At 42.4% G+C, this 25,446-nt stretch overlaps 5 protein-coding genes across 18 annotated transcripts in view; 2 read left to right on the top strand and 3 right to left on the bottom strand.

Annotated features, from left to right (window-relative positions):
• Kiaa0753 (KIAA0753 ortholog) overlaps nucleotides 1–8,428 on the bottom strand; it is a 52,261-nt gene extending 43,833 nt beyond the window's left edge. Inside the window, exons 1-2 of one of the 4 annotated variants that reach the window (XM_021641664.2) lie at nucleotides 8,290–8,428; nucleotides 3,043–3,188 (exon numbers count right to left, since the gene is read on the bottom strand). In XM_021641664.2, the coding sequence (XP_021497339.1) occupies nucleotides 3,043–3,135 (93 nt within the window). In that variant the 5' untranslated portion in view covers nucleotides 3,136–3,188; nucleotides 8,290–8,428. The other 3 variants (XM_060363344.1, XM_060363343.1, XM_021641665.2) reach the window with 3 other exon arrangements.
• Nucleotides 5,039–8,108, bottom strand: LOC132646257 (collagen alpha-1(I) chain). The gene has a single exon (XM_060363342.1). It carries the CDS (start codon nucleotides 7,929–7,931, stop codon nucleotides 5,043–5,045), a length of 2,889 nt encoding a protein of 962 aa, XP_060219325.1. The 5' UTR covers nucleotides 7,932–8,108; the 3' UTR covers nucleotides 5,039–5,042.
• A 272-nt stretch (nucleotides 8,429–8,700) lies between the features above and the next one.
• On the top strand, nucleotides 8,701–10,838 carry Txndc17 (thioredoxin domain containing 17). Its single transcript, XM_021641669.2, has 4 exons — nucleotides 8,701–8,845; nucleotides 9,313–9,394; nucleotides 9,788–9,863; nucleotides 10,469–10,838. The coding sequence occupies exons 1-4, from the start codon at nucleotides 8,701–8,703 to the stop codon at nucleotides 10,535–10,537; spliced, it is 372 nt and encodes a 123-aa protein (XP_021497344.1). The 3' UTR covers nucleotides 10,538–10,838.
• A 1,487-nt stretch (nucleotides 10,839–12,325) lies between these two features.
• On the bottom strand, nucleotides 12,326–18,808 carry Med31 (mediator complex subunit 31). Its single transcript, XM_021641663.2, has 4 exons — nucleotides 18,656–18,808; nucleotides 17,518–17,595; nucleotides 17,172–17,268; nucleotides 12,326–12,683 (listed from the first exon to the last, which is right to left on the bottom strand). The coding sequence occupies exons 1-4, from the start codon at nucleotides 18,681–18,683 to the stop codon at nucleotides 12,491–12,493; spliced, it is 396 nt and encodes a 131-aa protein (XP_021497338.1). The 5' UTR covers nucleotides 18,684–18,808; the 3' UTR covers nucleotides 12,326–12,490.
• A 10-nt stretch (nucleotides 18,809–18,818) lies between these two features.
• C11H17orf100 (chromosome 11 C17orf100 homolog) lies at nucleotides 18,819–24,493 on the top strand. 11 transcript variants are annotated; one of them, XM_060363355.1, is made up of 5 exons: nucleotides 18,819–19,749; nucleotides 20,966–21,070; nucleotides 21,471–21,797; nucleotides 23,344–23,433; nucleotides 24,011–24,493. In XM_060363355.1, exon 1 carries the CDS (start codon nucleotides 19,049–19,051, stop codon nucleotides 19,448–19,450), a length of 402 nt encoding a protein of 133 aa, XP_060219338.1. In that variant the 5' UTR covers nucleotides 18,819–19,048; the 3' UTR covers nucleotides 19,451–19,749; nucleotides 20,966–21,070; nucleotides 21,471–21,797; nucleotides 23,344–23,433; nucleotides 24,011–24,493. The 11 variants fall into 11 exon arrangements, with proteins under 11 accessions (XP_060219338.1, XP_060219337.1, XP_060219335.1 ...); XM_060363354.1 differs by lacking the exon at nucleotides 23,344–23,433; XM_060363352.1 differs by having other exon boundaries at nucleotides 23,344–24,493.
• The last annotated feature ends 953 nt before the right edge of the window (nucleotides 24,494–25,446 follow it).

The following is a 25,446-nucleotide window of genomic DNA, read 5'->3' as shown; positions in this document are numbered from 1 at the left end:
AAAATTCATGCTTCATAAAAGAATTTTTGACATGATGGAAAGTGAAATGATATGTGAGTGATAAATATGACTACATTAGAAGAAATTTCTTACCTGGGCAGTGGTGATACACTATTTAATCCTAACACTAGAGGCAGAGGTAGGCGGACCTCTGAGTTCAAGGCCAGCCTGGTCAACGGAACAAGTTCCAGGACAGCCAGGGCTATATAGAGAGACCCTGTCTAAAAAAAATAAAATGAAAAAAATTTGAAATAGTTCTCTGTGATTAAGAACCAACAAATACACACACACACACAAATAAAAAGCCCCAATAAGCCAGCAAAGGTGGTAGTGGTGGTGGCAGCGTACACCTTTGATCCCAGCACTTGGGAGACAGAGGTAGGTGTCTCTGTGAGTTCCAGCTTTCTCATGTTCCAGGACAGCAAAAGCTACATAGAAAAACACTGTTTCAAAAAAAAAAAGAACAAACAAAACCTAAAAAAAAAAAAAAAACTGAAAAACTAGAAGAAACTATTACTTGCAAGTACAAAGGGCTCTCTCTCTATATATGTGTGTGTGTACATGCATATACACATACATAAACACACTTAACTGAGTGAGGGGGTCCCTGGAAGTGTCATACATAGAAGCAAATAGCATTAAGAGATAAGAATGAAAACCCAATGGAGACTGACTTTGTCAACTTGGATCAGACTTCAAGGAGTCTAATGCCAGGTGGTTCACTGTCAGCATTTTCAAAACAGGACAATTTGGGAAAAGGTTTCCAGGCAACAGCCATTCCAATCAGCCCAATTCCAGGTGCACAATAAAGCTTAAGATGTGACTACACAGAAATTCTTTTATACAGGGCATGTGAGCATGAGGGTGGATTCTATAGCTAAAAGTACATGTGACATCTTTCCTAAGGATAGGTAATGGTTTAAGGGAGAAGAGTCTGGAATAACCATTCTGGGGAATTTGGGTGAGGTTTGCCTCCACATATACCAAAATAAGGTCACCAGGTTGTTAATAAAATCTACTCCTGGCCTTCTGGATTGAATGCAAGTATCCATCCGATTTGATCTCCTTCAATGAGGAGACACCCCTGTGTGGTTAACATTTGTGGTTCTTGTAGTGCTCCTCTGTGAGTACAAGGACCTCTGTGGCTCCCAACAACCAAGGTTAAAAAGGAACAACAGTGGAAAAGATGGCTCAGCAGCCATGTGTGCTTAGTGTGCTTTCAGAGGGTATAGGTTCAAGTCCCAGAACCAGATTAGGGTGTTCATAACTGCCTGAACTCTAGTTCAAGGTCATCCAACATCCTCTATTGGTTTTCTCAGACACCTGTACATGTATGGTGCACATAATCTCACATAAGCACACACACATCAAGAAAGAAACCATAAGAAATGGGAAAGGCAGAGGAAAAAAAGTGAAAGAAAAGAAGGCTCTTAATATTTGCAGAGGTTTGGGGAGTTCAACTTGGGGCCAGAAAGATGTCTCAGCAGTTAAAAGCATGCAGTGTTCTTGAAGAAACCCAAGTTCAATTTCCAGCACAGGCTCACCACCATCTGTAATACTATTTCCAGGGATTCTAAGCTTCTAACCTCAACAGACACCTACACTCATGTGCACATATCCATACACCTATACACATACATATAATTAAAACAATTTTTTAATCTTTAAAAAATGTTCAACCTTATAAAGACAGTGAAATTCCACAAAAGAGTACAACACTACATGCTTTTGGTAAGGCTGTGGAGAAACATATTATCATGGAGTAATACACACAAATTCACTTAGGCACACACATACACATTTTAAAAAACATAGGAAATGGGAAAGACAGAACAGATGAAAGAAAGAGCAGGGGAAGAGGGAGAGTAAAAGGAGAGAAAGGGGGAGAATATAAGCATGTAATGGGCATAGGTATACTCCTTTCTGGGGGTAATCTGGCAATATTCAGCTACTTTGGCCACAGCAGTCTAATATCACTTCTGGGATACCATCCACATGCACCCCCAACAGTACACATAGAAAGGCTTACTTCCTAGTGTATGGCTTGTAATTGCCAATTACTGAAATCAACCTACATGTCCACATGGGGTTGGTTGGTCATAGAATAAACTTTGGGATAGCCACAGAAGAGAGTGCTAGAAATGTAAGACATGAGGATGTCTCTAGAAACAGCTCTAGGAGCTGGTGTGGGGAGACTTCTTAGAAAACAAGGTGGGAAAGAGTAGCTGTAATTAAAAAAAAAAAAAAAAAAAAGTCACCATAAGAATATTTGCATGCATCTGGTCCTTAGGACAAAAGGAAAATTACAAAGAAAAACGGGACTTAATAGGATTAGTTATCCATAGGGTGTGAGTGGGAACAGGATAGAAAGAACAAAAGGACAACCAGGTAGAGGACAACACTTTCCTGTGTATAGGTTTATAATGGAACCACATGAATGTATGTGAATGTTTCACATACACAGGGAGGAGGGGGAATACAAACTACAGAAAACCCTAGGAAGGAATACCAACAGAAAACAGAGAATCAAAACCAACCACAATAAAAAATAAGAGTAGAAAAAAATTAATCTGTAACTTTTAAACACAGCATTTGGACTACCACTGTTAGACCCACAAAGCAAGTGCTGAACTTTTCTTCACACGCCTGAAGACTGGGTTAGGGTTAGGGTTTCTTACTCTAGCCTGAAGGGGCCACTGCCCTTTTCTGGCTTCTATAGGTACCCTTGCACACACATGCACACACACTCAGACACACATAGAAGGTCTTTCTTAAGTTATTTTCTTAAGTGAGATAATGGTAAAATTAGGTAAGAGAGTTCACTTTTAAAGTGTTCTAAAATATTTAAAATGAATGCATCACTATTTGTAGCTTCCTTTGGAAAGCTTATCCACAAACCTTAGAGATAGAAAACGGCAAATTATTAACAATTTCTAAATTTAGAAAATGACTTCAAAATGTTCAATGTCTTTTTTTTTTAAATTCTTCTTTATATTTAAAATGCTTTGTAATAAATATCTGAAAGAAAAGCAGCAAAACAACCTGCATCTGGAGATTCCTGGGGTCATTCATTCCATCTAGTTGGATACTGGGTGCTAGACGAACACAGGTAGAAGCTGGCTGGCTTGGTCCCATCACGTCAGGTAATAAAGAACATCAGTGACTGCCTAGTCATCAGGCAAATCTCCCTTAAACAAAACATGTCTGAAATTAAACAGTGTATCTTCAAACAACAGATTAAGCAACCCATAATCCCATGCATATATAACAAGGAGAATGACTGCTTAGAAAGGGGTCTATTTCTTGTTGGGGGTTGGCCTGGTGCTATGCATTCAAATGATAAATTACTGACCCCATCCCCCCAAGATCTGACTGTAGCCCACATACACCAAGTAATGTTGTGTAAACTTTGCTCACCAATATTCTCTCACTGGTTAAATAAAGCTGTTGACAGCCAATAATTGGAGAAGTGGACAGAGCTTAGGTTCCTGGGCTTGGGGTCAGATGGGAACTACAGAGAGGGAGAGAAGGAGGAAAGCCAGAGGAGGAGGTTGCCATGGGACATTACAGACCATGAGCATCGGGCCATGAGTACTGGCTTGATGAAACAAAAGCAGCCCAGGCAGGAACAATTATGGCAGGTAACTTGGGGTATAGCTTGGAAATGACAAAACAGCTTGGTGGGTTGATATCTGCCTTAACGTTTTTAAAATGTAAAAGCTCTCTGTCTCAATTATTTGAGCACTAACTGGGGTAGAGAAGCCCTCTGGAATATAATATCCCATCTACAACATCTTGTATTTATAAAAGCAACTCTTTTTGAAATTCCCATTTTCAAAAGAATAGGGAGCCACTATTTTAATGATAATTAACCTGTTGGGCCATTTTCATTTTAAATCCCAAGGGTCTACAGTAAGAAATTAGTTCTGTTATGACAAAATGTTTTTGTGACCAGTTTCATAAACATGTTCTATATGAATAAATCCTAACGAACAGAATGTTTTCCTCTGTTAAGTGGCTCAGATAATATTCTTTAATGATTTTAAATAAAGCTGGGGTTTAAGTAGCTCAGAGGGCTTTCTAGCTGTTTAGCTCCCCCATTTTCCCTACTCTGTATACATTCATAATGAGACCAGAGCTACTGAATGATCTAGGAAGCTATAAGGAGCTCCACCCTCGTTCTCTCTATTCTAAAGATCTTTTAACATACTTGAATGGCCTTGCCACTCATGGGTTAACGACGTTGCCACACATAGTTATTTACCTATTTTATGGTCTGTGTCTCAGCTTCTCAGCTAGACAAGGCTCCTTGAGAATCGAGGGCCTTGTCTTATCCTTTTATTTCCCACAAGGAGTACTTTGAATAACAATTTAAATTTAGCTCAACATGAATGTATTGAGCAATTTTTTGAGAAACGATGTTTTAATTACAGTGGTGAATTTGTTCTCTTAAAGAATCCTATAGTAAATCAATCGGGAAATTCCAGGTTAAGAGATAAAACCTAGCTTAAAAATTTAAAAAACAAATCCGCAGTTTACAAACTGGATCCTCTTAAAGGCAGATGCATTTGCAGGAACATAAAGACAGTTGTACAAGATGCCTTGCTTCTAAGCTACAGAGACACAATCCAAGAAGCAGATGGAAGGCACACAAGTAAGGCAATGCCAACTGGCCTGCCAGCACCACAGGGCTAGAGCTGAAGCCACAGAATGAGCTCCAGAGTTGGGACTGTACACCTCAAGTCACCAATCACACATACATTTAAACAGAAGTCCAGGGACATCCACCCCTCACCATTCTGCTATAAAGAGTCCTGGGATAGTCCTCCCTTGTAATGCATTCCCTATCTTTCCAAAAGTCTCCCAATTTGTTACCCTATATACCCTGTGATATTGTCACAAAGTATCTCTCCAGGAGTCATGAGGTCTCTACATATCCCTGTTCCTTCAGCTATGCCCAAGACAAACCATTGCCCAACCTCTTCCCTCTCAGAACCCCAGGCATTTTTCAAATGCTTTCTGCATATCTACTGGAAGGTGCCTCACAATCCTTCCTCTCCCTTCTCTCCCAAATCATTCTCTCTCACTCCAGCTTCAGGAACTCCTTCCATAGCTCTCCTCCCATTCCCCTGCAGATCACCTCTGAAATGGCCAAGGCCTATGTCCTCCTTTGAAACTGCCAGCACAGTTGTTTTCCTTGCAGATACTCTGGGAAAATTGTCATAGGTTGTATCCTCCCCTGCAGATCTTGGACTGCCCCACATCCTGCCACCAAGCTCACAGGCGTAAGACACCCCCATAGCCTGGCCCCTCCCTGCAAATCCCAGGATCCCTCTACTCCCTGTTTCCTCCCCTGATGCCCTTATTCCTTCAATGGACTGTCTTGTAACCCCTTTTAGGTCATAGTCACCTACACTTGCTTCCTCTCCAGGAGACCCAGTCATCCACACTGCAGCAGGTACATGTCCGACCACAGGAACCCCAACAGCTGCAAGCATCCCCTGATGCAAAGGCCCCCTCACTGCCTCAGAAACTGTTCCACTGTGTACCCTCCACAGAGCAGAGACACCTTCAGAGCCTGCTTCCCTCTCAAGGCTAGAGATTCTGGCAGCAGCAGGTACCTCAGTCATTTGTCTTCTTTGCCACATCCCTGAGTTTTTTCCACAGCCACTGTCCACCACCCTGTGAGATCCAAAGAGCCCAGAAGCTGTGGGCACTCCCATACTTGTGGCAATTCTAGCCACAGGCATCGTGGCAGACTGTCTTCTTTGTAAACTCTCAGAAAGCATCTCATCCCCTGTGGACAAAGGGAATCCCAAAGTCATGGACACCCCTGTAGCTGGCCTACCTCCTACGGAATCTGAGATTCTCCTAGCGCTAATGTGCTCCCTGACAGAACTAGATACCCTGGGAGCCATGTCCACCCCAGCTGGTGCTACCCCTTCAATTGCAGCTATACCTACAGTTTGTGTCCTTCCTGACAAGTCTGGGAAACCTCTGGAGCCAGCCTCTACCTCCACAGAACCAGGTATTTCAGGAGCCATGGGAACCCCAATAGCTGGTCTCCTTCCCCATGAACCTGGGAGAGACCCAGACTCAGCATCCTCTGCCACAGATGAACACTCCTCAGGAGCCATGGGCCTCCCAGAGACAGCATGAGTTCTTTCTGGCAGGTTCATACCATCTGTAGAGCTGCTTTCCTGACACACCCACAAGGCAACCGGTACACCCAGAGCTGAGGGTACTCCTTCTGTAGCACATCTGTGCTTTGGCATCACCTCTGTCTCAATCAATCCCATAGCCTGCCTCCTCCCATATGGGCATAAGGGACCCCCACAACTAGCATCCTGATCCACAGCCCCAGGTATCCCTAAAGCTGCAGGCTCCTGAGCCTCTTGCTCCCTCATGATCTGCCTCCTTTCCCAAAAGCTTGGGAGATTTTCACTGTGTGTCTCCTCCATAACTGTTCCTGGTAATGGCTCAGCCAGAGGAGACCCTAGAGCCTGCTGCCTCTCCCCAAAGCCTGAAACATAGCTGGTTTCTTCTTCCTTATCTCCTGGTATCACCACAGTCTGTAAGCCTGGCAGCCGTCTTGTTCCCCACAGTCCTGGAACACTTGCATCATCTGCCTCCTTCCCCAAAACTATGGATGCTCCCACTGCTCGTTCTCTAGCCCACATGCTTTGGACATCTTGAGAACCTGCCTCTTGCTCCTCAGAAGGAGATAGCTCTACAGCCTGCACAGCTCCCCATGGCCCTGGGTCACCTCCACACTTAGCTCCCCCCTTTCTAGCACAAGATACTCCTACAGGCTGCCCTATGGCTCTTAGGCCAGGAATACTCCCAGAACCTACATCTTCCACCTCTTGTCTCCTTTGCCACAACCCTGGGACCCCTTGGGGGATAGTTTCATCTTCCATAGCCCTGGGCAGTACCATCAACACATCAGAACTCCCTACAATTTGCTCCCTTTCCCATAACATATGCCCATACACAGCTTCTTCTGCCAGAGCCCCAGAAACCTGTACTGACTGCCCTCCCCCACACAGACCTGAGGTACTCGCATATTCCCTCACTTCTCCAGCTCTGGGCCCTTTCAAGGCCTCAGACCATCCTATGGCCTCAGGCACTGCCACAGTTTGTCTTTTTTCCCAAGGGCCCAAGGCAGCACAGCCTACCTTCTCCACTATCCCAGGCTCACCCACAGCAGAAGGCGTCTTCCCAGCTTGTCCCTGCCTACAGAAGATGGAGACTCTCCCACAACCTGCCCCTGTTCCCCTAGCTGAGGACAGTCCTGAGGTCTGGGGGAATGCCCTAGCATGTCCTCTCACCCAGGGTCCTGTGACATCACCTTGGCTGGTCTCTACCCAGGAAGCTCGCCCAGGAATACCCTTTTCGACTGGCTCCTCTCCCCCAGGATGAGGATGGAGCTCCACTCTGCTTCTTTCCCAGCATCCTGAAGCTACCCTCATAGTCTGCACCTTCAACCACAGTTCGAGGATGCTCTCGTGACCAAGTGTTGCTGGACGACCATTTTTCTCACAGTTTGGTGGACTCCCATGGTCTGGCTCCTCCTTCCCAGATCCAGTCACCCACACAGACCCAGCAGGCCCAACCACCTCAGGTTGGCCCACAGCCCCGTTCACCCACACTGTCCTGGGGTCCATTGCTGCCTCAACCGAGCCTGCAGTCCCAGGTTTCTCAAAGGCCTTGTTTATCCCAGGGGGGCCTGCCGGCTCCGTAGTCCTCCTCCCCAAAGGCCGCCGACCATCCTGCAGCCTCCCTATGTTTGCACAGCGCGTTCCCCAAACTGACGACTTCGCCCGGCACCTCACTACAAAGCCTCCGGTCAGCCCTGCACACCACTTCCTCGCCCACAGGGAGCGAACACCCCGCCGCGACCTGCCAGCCTCCACGCAACGAAGCGGCATCTTCGCTGGCAGCGTACACCCGCGCAACCTTGGGAAAGGTCCCCGTGCCCGGCTCAGCTCCTGAAAAATTCCTTTTCCCAACGCAACCTCGGGCACGCTGTCTTTGCACCTGTTCCCCTAGACAGCGTGCACCACACACGCACGCACAACACTCGAATCCGGCCCCCGCTGCCTTTCTGCCTCCTACCTCTCTCCGTACCTCCGCCCAGTCCCCGACACCGCCCCAGCCCTGGCTCCCCTAAAGTCTGACAAATGGAATGGTAATTGGAGGGGCGAAGCTGCAAGGCAAGACCGGGACAAAGTCTTCTCTCACTCGTCCCCGCTTTCTAACGCAGCTTCCCAGAATTCCCGAGCCCACCTGGTCTGGGCGCGGCGACCAGGAGACAGGCAGGCGACCCAAAGCTAGGCCTCGCTTCCGGCCGCTCGTTCGGTCGCCATGGCAACAGGCGCAGGGCTGCTTGGGAACGGTTGAGTTTCCTGAGCCATTTAAGGAGCAAGGTGTTGTACCGTCGCGGTACAACAACATGAGGCCAGAGTGGGGACAAAGACAGAAATATAAAGGGAGCTGGCGCCAAAAAGAAACTCCAGCAGACCGAAAGGACAGTCCTGGTGAGTTATGGCCATCGAGGCTCCCGTAGCACCGCACTGCTCCTCTCCGGGGGCACCGCCCACCCGGAAACTTGTCCACGCCCTACTTGGGCCCCGCCTTGAGGCGGCGGGACCCTAAGGCACCTACCGCCTTAGGACTGCACCTCTCTGGGCTGCACCCATGGCCACCTTTAACGAGGTTAGCGTGTCCGGTTTCGAAGAGTTTGATAATGCTGTAAAGGAGCACCAGGGCAAGACCATTTTCGCCTATTTCAGCGGTTCTAAGGATACTGAAGGGAAGAGCTGGTGTCCGGACTGCGTGGAAGGTAAGACCGGGACTGAGGGTTGCTGCACAGAAGGGCCCTGCTAAAGCCAGAGAGCGGGATTGTAGAGGAAGAGGTGAGGATCTTGGTCTCATAGACCCGAAGAAGAGTCTGAGCTGTCCCCTTTGTTCTCGTTATTAGCTCCAGCCAAGGGTAGCCCTCATTTTTATCATGGACTCAGATCTTGGAACCTGGTTCTTTAAAATTCTCCAAATGACTAGTGTCTCGTGACAAAGACCGGACTCAAGTTAGTCTTTCCGTTAGCAATTATGTGTGCTTCTGATGTTCTTAACGAGAGTTAAGAGTTAATGTGTCTTAACGAGGGTCCAGAAGAGAACACCCGACTTTAATTAACATCCTCGATCTTACTGCGGGTTAAAGTCTAAGAATGGGGATGGTAGAGGGCAGGGAAGGGCAGGATGCGGGCTATCGCAGTTAATGTGTAATTCCTTTTTAACTTTTTTAAAAAGCTGAGCCAGTCGTTCGAGAGGGGTTGAAACATGTTACTGAAGACTGCGTGTTCATCTACTGCCAAGTAGGAGACAGAGATTAGTAAGTGATTATGTATACCGTATCTCCAGACATGTTCTAGATTATTAAGAAGTTGGGTGTAAAGAACCTCAGATAATTGCTCAGACTCGGTTTTTTAGGTGATGCCTGATAAGCCAAACAATTACAGTTATTTAATTCAAACTTAATGTCTGTGTTCAGCCACGTGGTATCATTAATTTGATCTGGAAAGTTCAGAATTCTATCGCCATTACATTTGTTTTAGTAAGCCACACTTTGAATGTAAATTTTGCAGAGGGTGATACATTAAGTCACGTCCTCAAAATGTTTAAATGTTAGCAAAAGCAATGATTTCTAATATGCTAAATATAGATCAAATATAGTAAACTGTAATAAACCAAATAGTATTTTTCATTCTTTTTCCCTTTGGAACAGCTGGAAAGACCCAAATAATGACTTCAGACAAAAACTAAAATTAACTGCAGTGCCTACACTCCTTAAATATGGAACAGTAAGTATCTACCTTTATGTTGTGGCTATAATGTCGTTAAAACTCAAGTTGTTTTAAGTCATGTTTGAAAAGATCTTGACATTTAATTTCCAACATCACACTATTGTTCAGTGCATCAGAAACACACAAGTTGGGAGTTCATTCTTCCACCAATCCCAATGAACTATTAGTAATGCAGATATTAGTGTTTGGGGTGTTTTTTCAGCGACTTTTAAGATTTCGTTCAGTAGAAAGTTGACTCATTCCTTAAAACACCCACATCAATGTTTTCCAAATCCATTTTTTTCAGGTTTAAAAGGTTTCTCCCTTTATTTTAGCCCTGCCCCTAGGATCCTAAATTAAAGTTGAAAGAGATGACACTGAGCTTGCTGTCTCTTGTTTTCAGTCTATGGGGCTTCCTGGTACAGAAGTTTAAGGCCCTTCAGGCCAAGTGTTTTAATGATTCATCTTAAGACAAATATCCTAACTATTTAATAAAGCTTGTTATAACTAGTTGGTAGTTTCTGATGGTGTAATTTATGAATTCAAAAGTTTGTCATTCAAAGTAGAATTCATTCCACCCCTATTAACGTTCATAGCAATGTGAAAACTTGTTCTTTTTACAGCCTCAAAAACTTGTGGAGTCTGAGTGCCTTCAGGCCAACCTTGTAGAGATGATCTTCTCCGAAGATTAGGATTTGATGACTTCCCTAGGCAGTGGAGCCACTCGCCTTTAGTCCCAGCACTCAGGAGGCAGAGGCAGGGAATCCTTGAGTTCTAAGCCAGCCTGGACTACAGAACGAATTCCAAGACAGCCAGGGCTACACAGAAACCCTGTCTGGAAAAACAAAAACAAACAAACAAAAATTGATGATTTGCAGTTCTGTCTTGCTTTCCTGGTTTGCTTAAAAGACACATACTTGCTTTGAATTGACAAGTAAATTACATTAAAATCAGTGTATGTCTAAACAATAAAGAATTAATACAAATCTCCAATTAGTTTTGTTGTTACAAATGGCTATCTAAAAGGTTTGAGTAAAATAAGTCTTCAATATGGTAGGAATAAGTAGCTCAGAGGAAATACTGAAGATAAAAAGTAACTAACTGCCAAATCTACAGCAGTTAGGCACTATTACCTTAAATTCTGTGTATTTGCAAACCCCTTTTCTGCTTTTGAAATATAGAACTTCACTAAGGCATTTAGGAAAGACACATGGAATTCATATGCTTAATTCAGGCAGTTTTGTTTCACAAATGTCTAAAATATGATTCTCTTGGGGTGACACAGGCTGCTTCTCCTAGCCATAGGCAAGTTACTGTCTAAATCTCAATTTCCTCAAACAAGAATTGTGTTAGGCATATATATAGTGACACACATCTGTAATCTTAAACACTTTAGAGGCTGAGGCAAGAAGATCACAAGTTTGAGGCAAGGGTAGACTACAGAACCAGACCTTGTCACAAATGAAAAACCCAACTATTTTATATAAATAAGAATGTGGACTGAAGAGGTAGTTCTGCGATTAAAAGCATTGGCTGTTCTTCCAGGACATGGGTTCTATTCCCAGCACCCACATGCCAGCCCAAAACTGTAATTCCAGTTCCAGGGGATCTGACACTCTTCTGGCCTTTAGGAGCACCAGGCATGCAAGTGGTACATAGACATACATGTAGGCCAAACATTCACTCACATAAAATTAAGGGAGTGGGGAGCATGTGAGCCAGGCCTAGAAGCTGTCTTTAAGTCTAGTATTCAAGAGATAGAAGTGGAAGAATAGCAAGTTCCCAGGCTACAAATTGAGACCCTGTCTCAAGAAAAGATAAAACTAGAGCTGGAAAGATGGGTCAGTAGTTAACAGTTCTTACTGCAGAGGATCCGGGTTTGGTTTCAGGAACCACATAGTGGCTCACAACAACCTTCAAATCTATTCCAGGAGATTTGATGTCCTCCACAACTGGCCTCCTGAGGCACCAGGACATGGTGCACATAAACACAAGCAAACACACATAAAAACCTTTCTGAAATAGATTAAAAGAGAATTCAAAGAAGTGTTTTAAAACAGTCAGTGCCTAATTGTGGTATTTGTCAAAAATATGCTAACTTTCCCAGAGACAGGTATTTGAGGCTCATTGCTAAGGACAAGTGTCCAGTCAGTCATTAGCTGCCAGCCTTTCCCTGCCGCCGTTAGCTAAGCTACCTTACAAAGCAGGGAACACCTGAATGTGTTCTCCCTGCAGAAAGAAGCCTTCACGTAGTTCCTACTCTGGTTCAGAGACCCTTGACTCCAGTCCCCTCTCCTGAAAACAGGAGGAGTGAATCAACTGATCTCAACTTAGATCATCTTAGATCATCACCCAAATGTATGTCACCCCCATGTTCTTAAACTGCTCTAAAACACCTAACATTTCCATTCTTATTTACTTGGTTCTGTTAAATGCAATTGAAATATACAAGTCCCCAGATAAATCAAAGTACAACAATCCTGGTTTAACAAAAATAATCTATTAACAACAAGAGATTTGCCATCCAAAAATAACATTAATGGTTCTGAGTGCTACCACAATAAAGGCAGGCAGAAGAATCTTCTGTGTTGTACAATAGCAATACATTATATACATGTCCTAACAGCCTGGTCTGTCGAAGCTTTTCATTTTCCTGCTGTGTTATTCTGCTGCTGCTGCTCTGCCAGGGCTTGCTGAAGACGCATCCGCTTCCGGGAATAGTGCTGCCAATGTAGAATCTGCTGTTCATCAATGAATTTCGCACATTGAGCATTCACCAGCTCCTTTCGAAAGTGTTCATATTGGAGCAGTTCTAACATGTGTAAACACTGAGGGTACCTGGGTTTAAGTTCATAAGTTAATTATCAATTTAGGCATCCAAATTCTAATTCAGATACTCCCCGAAAAATGATCTCAAGCCTACCATGTTTGAAATGTCACTCCCACCATTTTATTTTAGAACAGTATGAAAATTAAAGTTCAGAAACCTTACATAAATTGCCCAAGATTACAAAGCCAGGGTCACGATTGGCGGGTAAACCATACACATCTAGTTCTCTAAGTTAGGTATATGAATACTTTTTAACCTAAATCATTCATTCATTCATTCATTTAGTGTTTGTGTGGGAAGAAGAGTGAGCACATGTCATGGGATACTTCTGGAGGTTACCATGAGCATCCTAGGGATCACACTCAGGTCATCAGGCTTACAGGCAAGCATGTGTACCCACTGAGGTATTGCATTGGCTCTGAAGACTTTGAAAATAATATGTTAATAAATAGCTATTGGTTTTCCATCAGAAGCTATAAAAGGGTAACCTTTATTTTAGTGAATCAACTAACTCCACAGAACCATATTCATTTCTAGGTACACACACCTATACTACCAGTATTCAGGAAACTTAATACTGAATTTGAGGGTCACACTGCAAGATGCCTCCTCCAAAATAAACCATGAACAAATACAGTGCTCTAATTTTCCACAGGGATTATAGCAAGAAATAATGTATACTCTAGGACTGAGCAAATAAGTACACTAAGGTAAAAAGAAGCCAAATATTTGATTATCTAAAAAAGAGAAGGGTAGGAAGAATAAATGCTGTGTCACTGAGCTGGAACTGCAAACAGTATGTCCTCATGGTCTTTTAAAAAAAATTATTTTATGTTTATGGGTGTTTTACCTACATGTAAGTCTATACATCACAAACACACAGTGCCCATGGAGGTCAGAAAAGGGCACTAGAGCCTCTAGAACTGAAGTTACTGATGGTTGTGAGCAGCCATGTGGGTGCTGGGTATCAAACCTGGGTCTTTTGGAAGAATAGGTAGTGCTCTTAACCTATGACCTACCTCTCTAGTTCATCCTCAGGGCTTTTAACACATGGACACACAGAAATACACATAAATGTATGTGTGCATATATAAACACACACATGGAGTTCCTAGCTTTGTATGCATAGGGCCTAGGAAAAAAAAAAACACTGTAATATCAATGAGTATACTTAAAACTCTCCAGAGCTTCATTCTCAAATATTACTTTCCAGAGTTCCTTGAAACAACTTATTTCAGGGTTAAGATGGACAAAGTATAGCATGGATGCAGATTACATCAAAAGAAGTACTAGACATGGATAGGAATATGCCAGATATTCACAAGATCCAATCTAAAGATGTTCCAGCAGGCAATTCTGCTGAGAAATCACTGGATAAAAACAATCCAAAAGTTGACTCTGGGAGCTGACAAGAGATGGCTCAGCAGTTAAGAGCACTGGCTGCTCTTCCAGAGGTTCTGAGCTCAATTCCCAGCAACCACATGGTGGCTCACAACAATCTGTAATAGGATCTGATGTCTTCTGGTGTGCTTGAAAACAAAAGTTGACTCTCAAATACATGTTTGAATGAGTAAATAACATGGGAATGCATTTCCTTGTTATAGAATTGGAAAATTCCTCAGTAAAAACAGTGAGGCAAGTATCTGCAATAATGCTAAAATAGGGAGTGAATAAATGAGAGCAGAGTATAATGACACATGTATGAAAGTGTCATGATGTACCCATTATTTTGCAGGCTAACCTTAAGCTTACTTGATTTAAAAAAAATGCTGAAATTAGTGGGTAAAATTGATACCTATATAGTCTCAAAGTATTTTCCTCACAAGTCATATATTAAACATAAAAGAAAAACAGTAATTTGATGTGGAGAAAACTGGAAGGCACCACCTAACTATGGATCAAAATTAGCATCACAAATGGGACAAACAGACTTCATCTGACTGGATTATGACAAACCAAGAAGGACAAAGTAACATAGTAGCAAGTCTTTGTTTGTTCAGAGTGAGGATGAGAAACAGAAAGAGCTTGAGTGAGTGGGGAGTAGGGAATGGGGAGTGGACAAGGAACTCAAGACTAAGCAGAGAGGATGATAAAATGTAGCATATAAGCCTAAAGTGGATGACTCAGCAGATACAAGACATCAGTAGCACAATCGAATCTAATGGGGTCTGCAAACTACAGAGTAGACTAATATTAATACCCTATCAAAATGAGGATCCTGGCAATCTCTTTCCAATGCAGTTTTTGACTGCCTTTTGCAAATACTCAGAAAAGTCAAGTGCAACATTCTCTTTCCTTCTTCCCATTTCTATGCTAAGCATGCCTTCCCTAACACTTTGGGCTTCCATACTTGGCTTCCCTCCCCACCCATCTTGCTGTCCTCCATAATAGTTTAATTCAAGAGGAAAGGCCTTTTTCCTTCTCCTTTCCTTTTTCTCCTTTGGGCAGCTGTAGAAATTTTACAGCTTACTTGCACTGGGATATTTTTCTTATAAATGTTAATAATTTTGTCCTGGAGCTTTTAAAAGGAGGGAGGATGAGAAAGTAATAAGATAAAAATGAGAAGGGGGCATTGGGTAGGGGTGAAAGTGGCTATGGCTGTCACTGCAAAGCCAATGCTATGCTTCCCCTTCCAGTAAAGGCTTATTATTTATATTCCAAATAAAGAGCTGCTGTAATTATTGGTAGCTTAGCTCAGAATGCTCTATTCCCACTACACTGGCTAATTCCCAGTGGTACATCTGACTGAGCTCTGAGTATCAGGAAGGTGGCATTCTAGTTTCTTTGTGTGCAAAATAATGTGCTCAGCAAGAAAATGGCCTAAAGTAGCATTTACTCAGTACCTTATCAATTTTTTAGACAACAATGTAGCAATACATTAGACTACAGAACAAGGAATTAGACACATTCTGAGAGGCTACAGCACACTAACTCTTAAGTCTACAGGATGAAATAGAGGAGATACAAATGGAAAGACATTTTGCTTTTAAAAAAATAAGACATAAACAGAAGAGACAAGTAACAGCATTCAATTCATGTAAATAACTTAAGTTGAATTGTCCTGAGGAAGAGAAATGCCATGTGGTCTATAGTACCCTGCCCACACCCAAATGCCTATGTTTAGTTAAAAAAAAAATAATTATTTTTATTTCCTCTGCACAGGCTTTTGTTGCCTGTGTCTATGTACCATGTGTATGCAGTGCTTTCAGAGGCCAGAAGGCATCAAAACTTATAGCAGCGACATGTGACCTGCCATTGGGTGCTAAGAACCAAACTGCAAGAGCAGCAAGCGCACTTAAGCACAAAATCATCTCTCTAACTATACTATCCCCAAATTATGTTCTTTTAAACCAGGGTATCACTACATATTCCATGTTGGCCTCAAACTCAGATTTTTTCCTGCTTCTTCCAAGTGTAGGGATTAAAGACATGTACTACTTTGCCTGGCCTATGTTTATTTTGTTGAGTTGCCACATAACTAAAGGTTCCTGAGAACTCTGGAAACTGACACTAAAAAAAAAAAAAAAAAAAAAAAAAAAAGAAAGAAAGAAAGAAAGAAAAAGAAAGAATGAAAGCACCTAAGAAAGAAAGAAAGAAAGAAAAAGAAAGAATGAAAGCACCTAAGACAGACATGTGAGAGAAACACAGCTGCTGCGTGTACTAGCCATCAACAAGCAGGCCACATGCTGGGAAGTCTGAAAGCCGACAGCTTTTCTCAGTTGCAACCAGCTGCTGGCCCAGGGAAAATGAAGGCCTCCACTCTTCCCAAGTTCCAAGAGAAATCGGTTACATAAAACCTTCCCATCTGGGCAACTATTTTAAAAATCTAAAACCATGTGTAGTATAATGAAGTTGCCTAACACGGGTTAATTCACAACATCTCTTGAAGGTTATACATCTATAGCTGTTATCTCCAAGAGGGCAAAGATTAACAGGGAAAAAAAACACCTACAAACAGGTTAGAGCTGTAGAGTCTATCTGATCACAAGATAAAGAACAGCTATCTATCCTCTACCTATCAATGGAATAAACTGCTCTAACAGAGCTGACAGACGCTCAGCAAAAGCCTCCAACCAGAGCGAAGATAATCATCTCTCACAACAACTCTGCTGGAAAGGCTGAACTTGAAGGTGGCTAAGGCTTTCAATACCCAGGTCTGTGACATTATAATCTTCTAATAAGAACTCTCCCAAAAACAGTTAACTAGATCTTATCAAAATGAAAAGAAATTCTGACTGATATTACTAAGAGAATAAGCTTGCTTCCACGTAGACAGTTGTTTGGCTTCATTTGAAGGGAATGAAGTAAGAATGATAGCAGAAATAAGTGAGAGTACTGTAATAATCCAAGTAAGAGATGACAGCATCTTATTTTAACTAAAAGCAGAAAGACTCAAAATATAGTTTTCCATTTTGACACAGAAAACTGCTAAATATCAGTGCTTTGTATTTATAATAAAATATATACACATTTAGGATTATAAAAATTAAACTTACTTTAGATACTTGGCATATTCTGGTTCTTTCCAGTAAAGCAAATACTTAAGATAATTAACAAAAGCTTTGTCTTTGAAGTAACCTCTTTGGGCAAGAACTGAAAGGCATAAAGAAACAATCTTTATATCAACCAACTGCTGGACTACTGACTTGTAATCTCTAAAATAAAGTAGCTCTTCTTAACAACCGTACCACCAAAACACAAGGAATTTAAAAACTCGTCAGTTAATACCTACAGCTCAAGTAAAACCCCATTCAAACATATCAAGGTAAATGCTATTACAAATTTGCATCTCTTCTTTCAGAAATCATCAACAGCTAGCACTTAATGATATACTCAACTTACAATTAAGATAATTTGGGTTGGCTAAACATTGCACAAATTCCAACTCCAACTGAAACCGAAGTCGATTTCCAGCATCATCTAGGAGAAAAGACAGTTAAAAAAAAAAATCACCCCAAATAAAAGTCACTATACAAATATTAATTGTAGAAACAAAAATAAACCACAGGTTTGACAGCTCAGCAGGTAAGGTGCTTGCAGCAAAGTCTGATGACCTGAGCTAGATGCCTGGAACCCACAAGGTTGCGGGAAGACAACTGACTCCCGAAAGTTGTCCTCTGACCTGGGCATGCACCGTCCCCCAATAGATAAGCATACATGCATACATAGGTAATATGAATTTATAAACAAATATCAAAGTGCGGAAGAGACTTCCTTTGAGGGAAATTTGAGGTTCTGCGTATGAAATAAATTCGAACGTGCAGGAAAGACTTTCTTAAAAATTTAAGAGCGGAGCCTGATTTAAAGCAAAACAAAACAAGCCTTTAATCCCAGCACTTGAGAGGCAGAGGCAGGCGGATCTCTGTGAATTCACGGCCAGCACGGTCTAATTTGGAGTTCCGGGCCCAGTACATAGTGAGACCCTGTCTCCAAAATTAGAACAGTAAAGAGATCCTCTAAAGTTCGTTGAGGAAAATAAATGGGATGGATGTTTACTACCTGCAGAGCTCTATGGAAGGACGTTAGCGAAAAAGGACAGTCCGTTAAAGCGTTATAACCACAACTACTAACAGTGATACAGTAAGCAAAAACAAAGTGCTATTTAAAAACAGAAAGCAAGATGCAAACTGATTTAACACCGGAGCGAGGTCGGTGATCCGCACTAGAAAGATACTCAGGTTACGGACATTCCAGGCAAGTTCACGGAAGAAGCTCCAAAGAACAGACAGTTGAAGACTCCAGTACACCCCGTCAGCTCCGCCCCGCCCCGGGAGCCAGGGGAGGAAGGGTCTGAGCAACCTAGGAGTAAACATGTTCACACAGGGCCATACTCCGAGGGGACGCCACCTTCTCCCCGCCGGTCCCAACTCTAAAGACGAGTTAAGCCCGATACACTGCGCAGAAAAAGGGAAACGGGAGAAGAGGTCGGGACGAAGGACTGTTCCCTCGGTGAAGACTCGGGGTGCAAGGCACAACGCACCTGTCTCCATAGCGACGGCCGCGGCCATAACAAGAAGAGAGGCACTAACACTACCCAACCCGACCGAACCGCAGCCTCAAATGGTAAGCGAGGATCCGGAAGCCACGGCTCTTATTTCCGGTCGCGGGGCAGGTTGGGACACGAGGGCGGGGACAGCCTTATTGTGAGGCCAGAGGCCCCGCCCGTCTCTGCGGGTGGGGTCGGCTGCGCGCGCGTGTATCGAGCCGGGCGTGCCGAAGCACCTCGTAGTCTGCCTGTCTCTGGGTCCCGCTGCCTACGCTGACGTCACACGCCACGCTGACGTCACACGCCACGCTGACGTCACCTTTCCCCGTGAGACACAGGATGAGCCTTGGGCCTCTATGTCTCGCCTGACCAGGGAGGACCGGCAGGATGGCCTCGCCCCTCAGGAGCAAGTCCTCTGCTCCGCGAATGGAAAGCACCCGCCACAAGGAGACGTCGACTGTCCGCGTGGAGACGTCGTCCCAGCGGGAGGAAACGTCATCTCAACGCGTGGACACGTCCTCCCGGCAGGTTCGAAAGTCTTCGCGGCAGGTGGAGACCTCCCAGCGCCACCGAGAGAGCCCCGCCCTCTTTCCCTCCGAGAAGCGACTCCCTCGATTCCTCGAGGTGTCCTCTCAGCACGTGGAAACCTCCTCGCAGTGCACGGAAATGTCCTCCCGACACGTCAAGACGTCGTCATCCCTGCGGGTGGAGACTACTGTGCATCGCGTAGAGAGCCCAGCCCGACGGGACAAGCAAGCCACTCGCCAGAGTGCCAAAATGGCTCGATGAAGTGCTACCCAAAGGCCATGGCCCATAGCCAGGACTGAAGAGTTGCCAGACAGCCAGCTTCCAGAAGAGCCGAGCGCCTTTGGTTTCGTGGAAAAAGCCCATAAATCAATATAAGAAACAGGCTGTGGTTTCTGGGCGCTGGTAACATTGACATTGCAGCACCTTAAACCATCCTGCTATTAACTTGAAGCCAACACAGAAAGGTTTCAGACTGTATGAGCCCAGCCGATGGACAAAGAGGCACTCTGAGTCTCAACACCAGTTAAGTTTAATACTCTTAGGTTCCTCTAGAATGTCAGGTAAGTTTTGTAGTCTTAGATCCCTCTAGAATGTCTTGACGAATTGCAATTTGCTGAGAGGGGCCAAACTTATGATTCTTGACAGCTGGCCTGATTATATACCTGCTTGAAACCTACATAAAATATTAATTGGCTTTCATTTATATTTCATAGAAAGTGTTCTCATGTTAAGTTTTTATACACAGTGTTCCACCTACACTTTTAATAAATTAAGTCAGAGGGTGTTAGAAAAATAAGGCAAGTCAATTAATAAAAAATAATCTTGGAAGGGAAGTGAAGAGGAAGCCATTGATAACTGACCTGAGGGGAGAGGTTGGCAGAGGATGGCTACTGAGTAGCTACTGTGTACTGGGAACTAGTCAGAGCATGTCAGCTATAGCAGTGGAAAAGACTAAGATCTTCTAGTGAAAAGGCAGACAACAAAGGGGAAAGTAAGACAATGTTCTGTTGTATCCCTGTGAAGGAAAAGGTATCTTGTGGCAGGGAGTGGGGACTTCTTTAGAGAATATGGTCAGGGAAAGCCTTGCTGGTTTGATCTGAGATTTGTGTGGGCGAACAGTGAGCCATACCAGGATCTAAGGGGCAGTGCGTTCTACACAGAAGGAAAAGCCTTTGTAAAAAGTAGGTGGGAGCAAACTGAAAATGTGTATGGAACAGAAAGACCACTTAGTACATGAGGGCATGGTATTAAAAAAAAAAAAAAAAGAGGAAGATGCTAGTTCATACAGAGTACTGGAAATCACAGTAAAGCATTTATTATTTTGAGATCATCAAAAACTGATGCAAGGGAGTAAAGTGCAAGATGCAGTTTACATTTAAAATCTATCTTTCCAAGTTGGGAGTGATTTTTGTCTCCTGGGTTAGATGGCAGAGGCATCATGGAAGGTGCCACTGCTAGCCTCAAGTGCCTGGAAGCCAGGGATGCTAACTGCCTATGCTGCACAAGTCCGCACCCTACCCCTTCACCAACTCAGAATCACTCCATGTGCTGAGAATGTCAGTAGTAGTGAAGCTGAGAACCACTGAAGGTTCTGGCAACTTTTCTAGAGCTTGGTCTACTGAGAAAACCCCTCATTTCTGCATAGCAGGATTGTGGGAGGCCTGAAAAATAGTCATGGAAATGTGGAGATGGTAACTTCTGGTAAGTATAGCATGTGCTCTCAGAGAAAGAAGTTGTGATGCCCTCTTCAATATTGTATGTGATATTTACCCCTAGAACAGAAGGCTGCAAATGATCCTGATTCAGCAGTATTTCGAGCACTTCCAGGCGCTTATTTAATCCCAGCAAGTTTACTGGGCTATCCCCAGAATGAGGGCTCAGGTCAGAAAAAAATGTTCTATTAGAGATGTTATAACCACCACCCTGAGGCTACCCTAATACCTCTCTTTCTCATAAAACTGCTATTAACAAAGAATTAGCCAATAACAAAGAATTCTCAGTCTTTTCCAGCTTATGCTTTTTAACATGCCCAGTTGTGCCTTAAATACAAACTTTCTTAATGGTTTTGAAATAAAGCAGTTGCTTCTCTTTAACAGTGTTCCTTATTAATCTTTTTTACTACAAAAGTGGTTTCTGTCCAATGTAACAAAATAAATCAAAGCTTTATAAAGAAACATTTAATACTGTATTGTTTTTCCTTTCCATTTCTTAGCCTAGAAATTATGTCAGAATTCCTCACAGTCTTTTCATCATTAACAACTGCTTCTGTTTCCTATTTTAGTAGTATCTGGAAGACTGGCTGAATGTGACTCTGGAAAAGCCAGACACCTGGCTTCAGGATCATTGATGCTTCAGGAAGGGCACAGGATCCTGGCAGATTCTCTGTTGTCCTCGTCTCGTCCTGTAAAAGAGATTTTTATCTAGTTTTTGTTTTGTTTTTTTTTTTTTTTTTTTTCCTTCACATTTCACTTGTGTTTCAGAGCTGGAATGCAGAGAGAGATACATAGAGCAAGAAAGTATCAAAAAAGTAAAAGATGTAATGAAATGAGTACTTACCATAATACTATATTTCACATTCCACAGCTTGAAAATGACAGTGTTGATGAAGGTAATTGTTAATGTACCTGTTACATGTGTGTTAATGTTAGCCGCACTGTGTGTCTTCCTCACATTGTAGGAAATAGTGCTGCTGTACTTGGCATATGTTATACAATGTTAAAATCAATATGTGTAACAATAGTGAATGAAGAGCAATAGTCTCCATTTGTAGTCAAAAAAGCCTTTTAATGGCACAGTCTAATAATTGGGTTTATTATAATAGGTAATAGTTGTGTCTTGCCTTCAGTTGTACCAGCTAGGTTAGTTTGAAAAACTAAATAAATGCAAATTCTTATAACAAAGTCACTTCTTATTCCCATAATCTTCTTTTTTTATTACCTGGAGGTGGTTTACAATATTTACTGCCTATTTTATTGAAAAGAAATGGTTGAGTGTTGTGATGCATACCTGAAATCCCAGGACTAGGAAGATTGCCAAGAGTTCAAGGCCATCTAAAAAAAAAAGTACCAGAATGGCCAAAGCTATATAGCAAGATCCTATCTTAAAACAAACAAAAACAAAAAGCAAGGCCAGTAAGGTGGCTCAGAGTGTAAAGGTGCCTCCACCAAGACTGATAACCTGAGTTTGATTTCAGGGACTCACATGATAGAAGAAGAGAACAGACTTTCAAAAGTTGTCCTCTGACCTCTACACATATGCCCCCCCACTAATATATGTATATATAAATAAGAATATATAATATAATTTACTATATATTTAGTATAAATATTAAACTATTAAATTATATAAACATAACATTAAAGTATATACTTTTATATGTATATAAAATTACATATTATATGTAGCTGGTCTTTGCTACTTTGTGGGCCCTTTTTCCCACTGTTTATCCCCCCCCCAGTTTTACCCCCTAACACTAGACAAGAGAGAGAAAGGAAAAGATCCCTGAGTCTTCTTTCCTTTTCTTTCTTCTTCGACCACAGCTACTAGCAAACCACAACAAACCTCCCTAAAGGATCAACAACCACCCACCTCGACTCTTGGTGGTGTGGGGGGGGAGGGGCTCACTTTTATGTACCCTCTGAAAAGTTCCAGAAATTCCAAACATCACACAATCACAGAAACTATCTGCAGCTGGTAAAACAGTGCTTCTGCTAGAACACGTTTTCTGCAAATCATGGTCAGCTGCTGCAGACAGCCCAGGTCTCTACACCTGCGATTAAAACAAAGGCACATTCTTATAACATTTTTTAAAAGAAACCAAAATTCCTGAATTCTCAAAAGTAGAAAACACAGAGGAAGGAGCAAGGTAATTGTTCTTCCTACCATTGTTTTTTCATTTTAGCTGGGAAGAGAAACTTTTACCAGAGACTTCTAAGTGTATCTCTGACCCAAGCTGAGTCATACTTGTTACCTTTAGCTGCAAGGGAAGCTGAGAATCAAGTATTTAGCTTTCTAGACTGAATGGTGGTAGAAGAGCTGATACTCAGACAACCAGTCTAGTGTTGTCTACATGTTGCTTCCAAGCATGACAGTGTCAGGTGATCTTTAGAGTTCCTTTGGAGTTCTCAGCAGTGATGTTGCTTCTTTGCCTTTAGCATAACATTGGCCAGGCTGCTGGTCAGCGCTGCTCAGGGCCCTTTCTCATTGGTGCTATGGAATAGAACATGTGAAACACATATTTACAGGTTAGCAATTCTTTTCTTTTCTTTTTTTTTTTTTTTCCTCTTCCAGAACACTTAGGACATTACTTCACTCTCTTCTGGTTTGTGTTGCTTCCAACAACAGCAACAATGAAGCTCTAGCCTTTGCTTCTCTACACAGGTGTCCCATGGCCTCTGTCAAGGTGTTGCTCTGTATTGTTGGTGGAGCACTTTGTGATATACTTTGATGTGTTTTATTTCCTTTGTCTTGTATTTGGGGGTGCTTGTAGTCTTTGAAACTTTGGCTTTATGATCTTCATAAAATTCAGAAATTTGGGATCCATCATTCCTTCAGATGTTTTTTTCTGGCCTCTCTATGGGCCTAAATCATGGGTCTAATAGGTTACTTGACCCTTATCTGATGCTCTTTTGTTTTTTCCTCTCCATATTTCATTGGATATTTTATATTGCACTGTTTTCATGTTTGTATTAACCTTTTTTTTTCTGCAAAGTCTAACCTGTCATAAATGCCATCCAGTGTGGCTTTTAAATTCTTTTTTAAATTTCACTTAACACTTTTAATCTTTAGTAGTTCAACTTGAATCTTTTAAAATATCTACAGGAGGTGCTGTAGGATGCATTCTCTGAAGAGGACCAGAGTTGCTTTTTTCTGCTGTCTTCACTGTACTTCCCATGCTTCCTGTGAACTCGCAGAAACCATCCACACTTCACCCTTGCAGCTGCAGTCCCCTTTCCTAAGTAGCAGCCAAATACACTGGACAATTTTCTATTTGAAGAATCCAGTTTTTTTTTTATTATTATTATTTTGTTTTGTTTTTGTTTTTTAAACCTAACCTCAGAACAGCAGCACCAGCTAGTCATCAGTTCTTAGAAGTCCGCAATTTCTGCTCTACAGGTTACCCTTGAGTTTGTTAGCTTTGGTCATTCCATTCTGTGATCTTCTAAATTGCATGTTCATAGCCTTTGATCATTTTTCTTTTCATTTCTTTACTTATTTGTTTATGGATACTAAATATTTTAAGCTCAGGTTTTATTTGCATTGCATACATTCTTTTCAAAAAATAAAAACTTAACTTTATGTCCATTTGCGTATGTGTTAAAGTCTTTTAGAGTCTGCTTACCAAAGTCTCTCTGCTTTGGTGAGAGTCTAGGGTAGGATCGTTATCTCTTGGGTCGTGGAGCTGATGGCTTAGGCAACCTATCACGAAAGATGATAGAAAGAAAAAGAAATAGGAGAGGAAGCCCAGGATTCCTTCTCTAGGTCTAGAGACTGGCTACACTATTACTAAGGGGGAAAAGTTTAACTGGTCACCTTATTTTTCTGCAGCCAAGATTGTAAAAGGTGTCTTCTAGCCAGAACTGCAAGGTTACTTGTAAAAAGGGGCTCTTTGATCTGAGACTAGCTTCTACGCAGGACCAAGCAGGCTGCTGTGGAGGCCTCCACAGGCTAAAGTAAACTTTTTCCTGCTTATCTTAGGCTGATAGTTAGATCCTGAACCTGCTAACTTGTTTGTAAATTGTGAAAGAAAGAAAGAGAGAAAGAAAAAGAAAGAAGAAGGAAGGAAGAAAAAGAGAAAGAGAAAGAAAGGAGAAGAGAAAGTAAGCAAAGACCATTCATGCACATATGCTCAAGGGAAAAGGTGGATGAAGTTAAGAACTTTGCCAATGAATTCCCACAAGCTTACATATGACAATGATGTTAATTTATGCTGTTCTGCAGAAACTGTAGCAAATTTAGGCTGCCAGTTCTATAGTATCAGCCCATACATCCACATAAACAATCAGACATAGACCTGTACATATTCATACATACATTCAATGGACAATACAAAAGGGGCTCTTTATATACAGACAATTGACATACACTCATGTAGCATATGCAAACAGGCGGCTAGACATATTTACACGTAAACACATATCTGTATACATATTTACAACTCATGGATGAAGCGAATTCCAATCGGCTTTCATTCAATGGGCTTCCACCACTAGGCTTCTGCCAACAGGGTTTTACCAATGTTTATTGTATAGTCATAG

Source organism: Meriones unguiculatus, chromosome 11 (assembly GCF_030254825.1).
Source record: "Meriones unguiculatus strain TT.TT164.6M chromosome 11, Bangor_MerUng_6.1, whole genome shotgun sequence".
Classification (NCBI taxonomy): domain Eukaryota; kingdom Metazoa; phylum Chordata; class Mammalia; order Rodentia; family Muridae; genus Meriones; species Meriones unguiculatus.
Note: the sequence above shows the minus strand (reverse complement) of the source record. Positions and strands in the feature narration are given on the sequence as shown.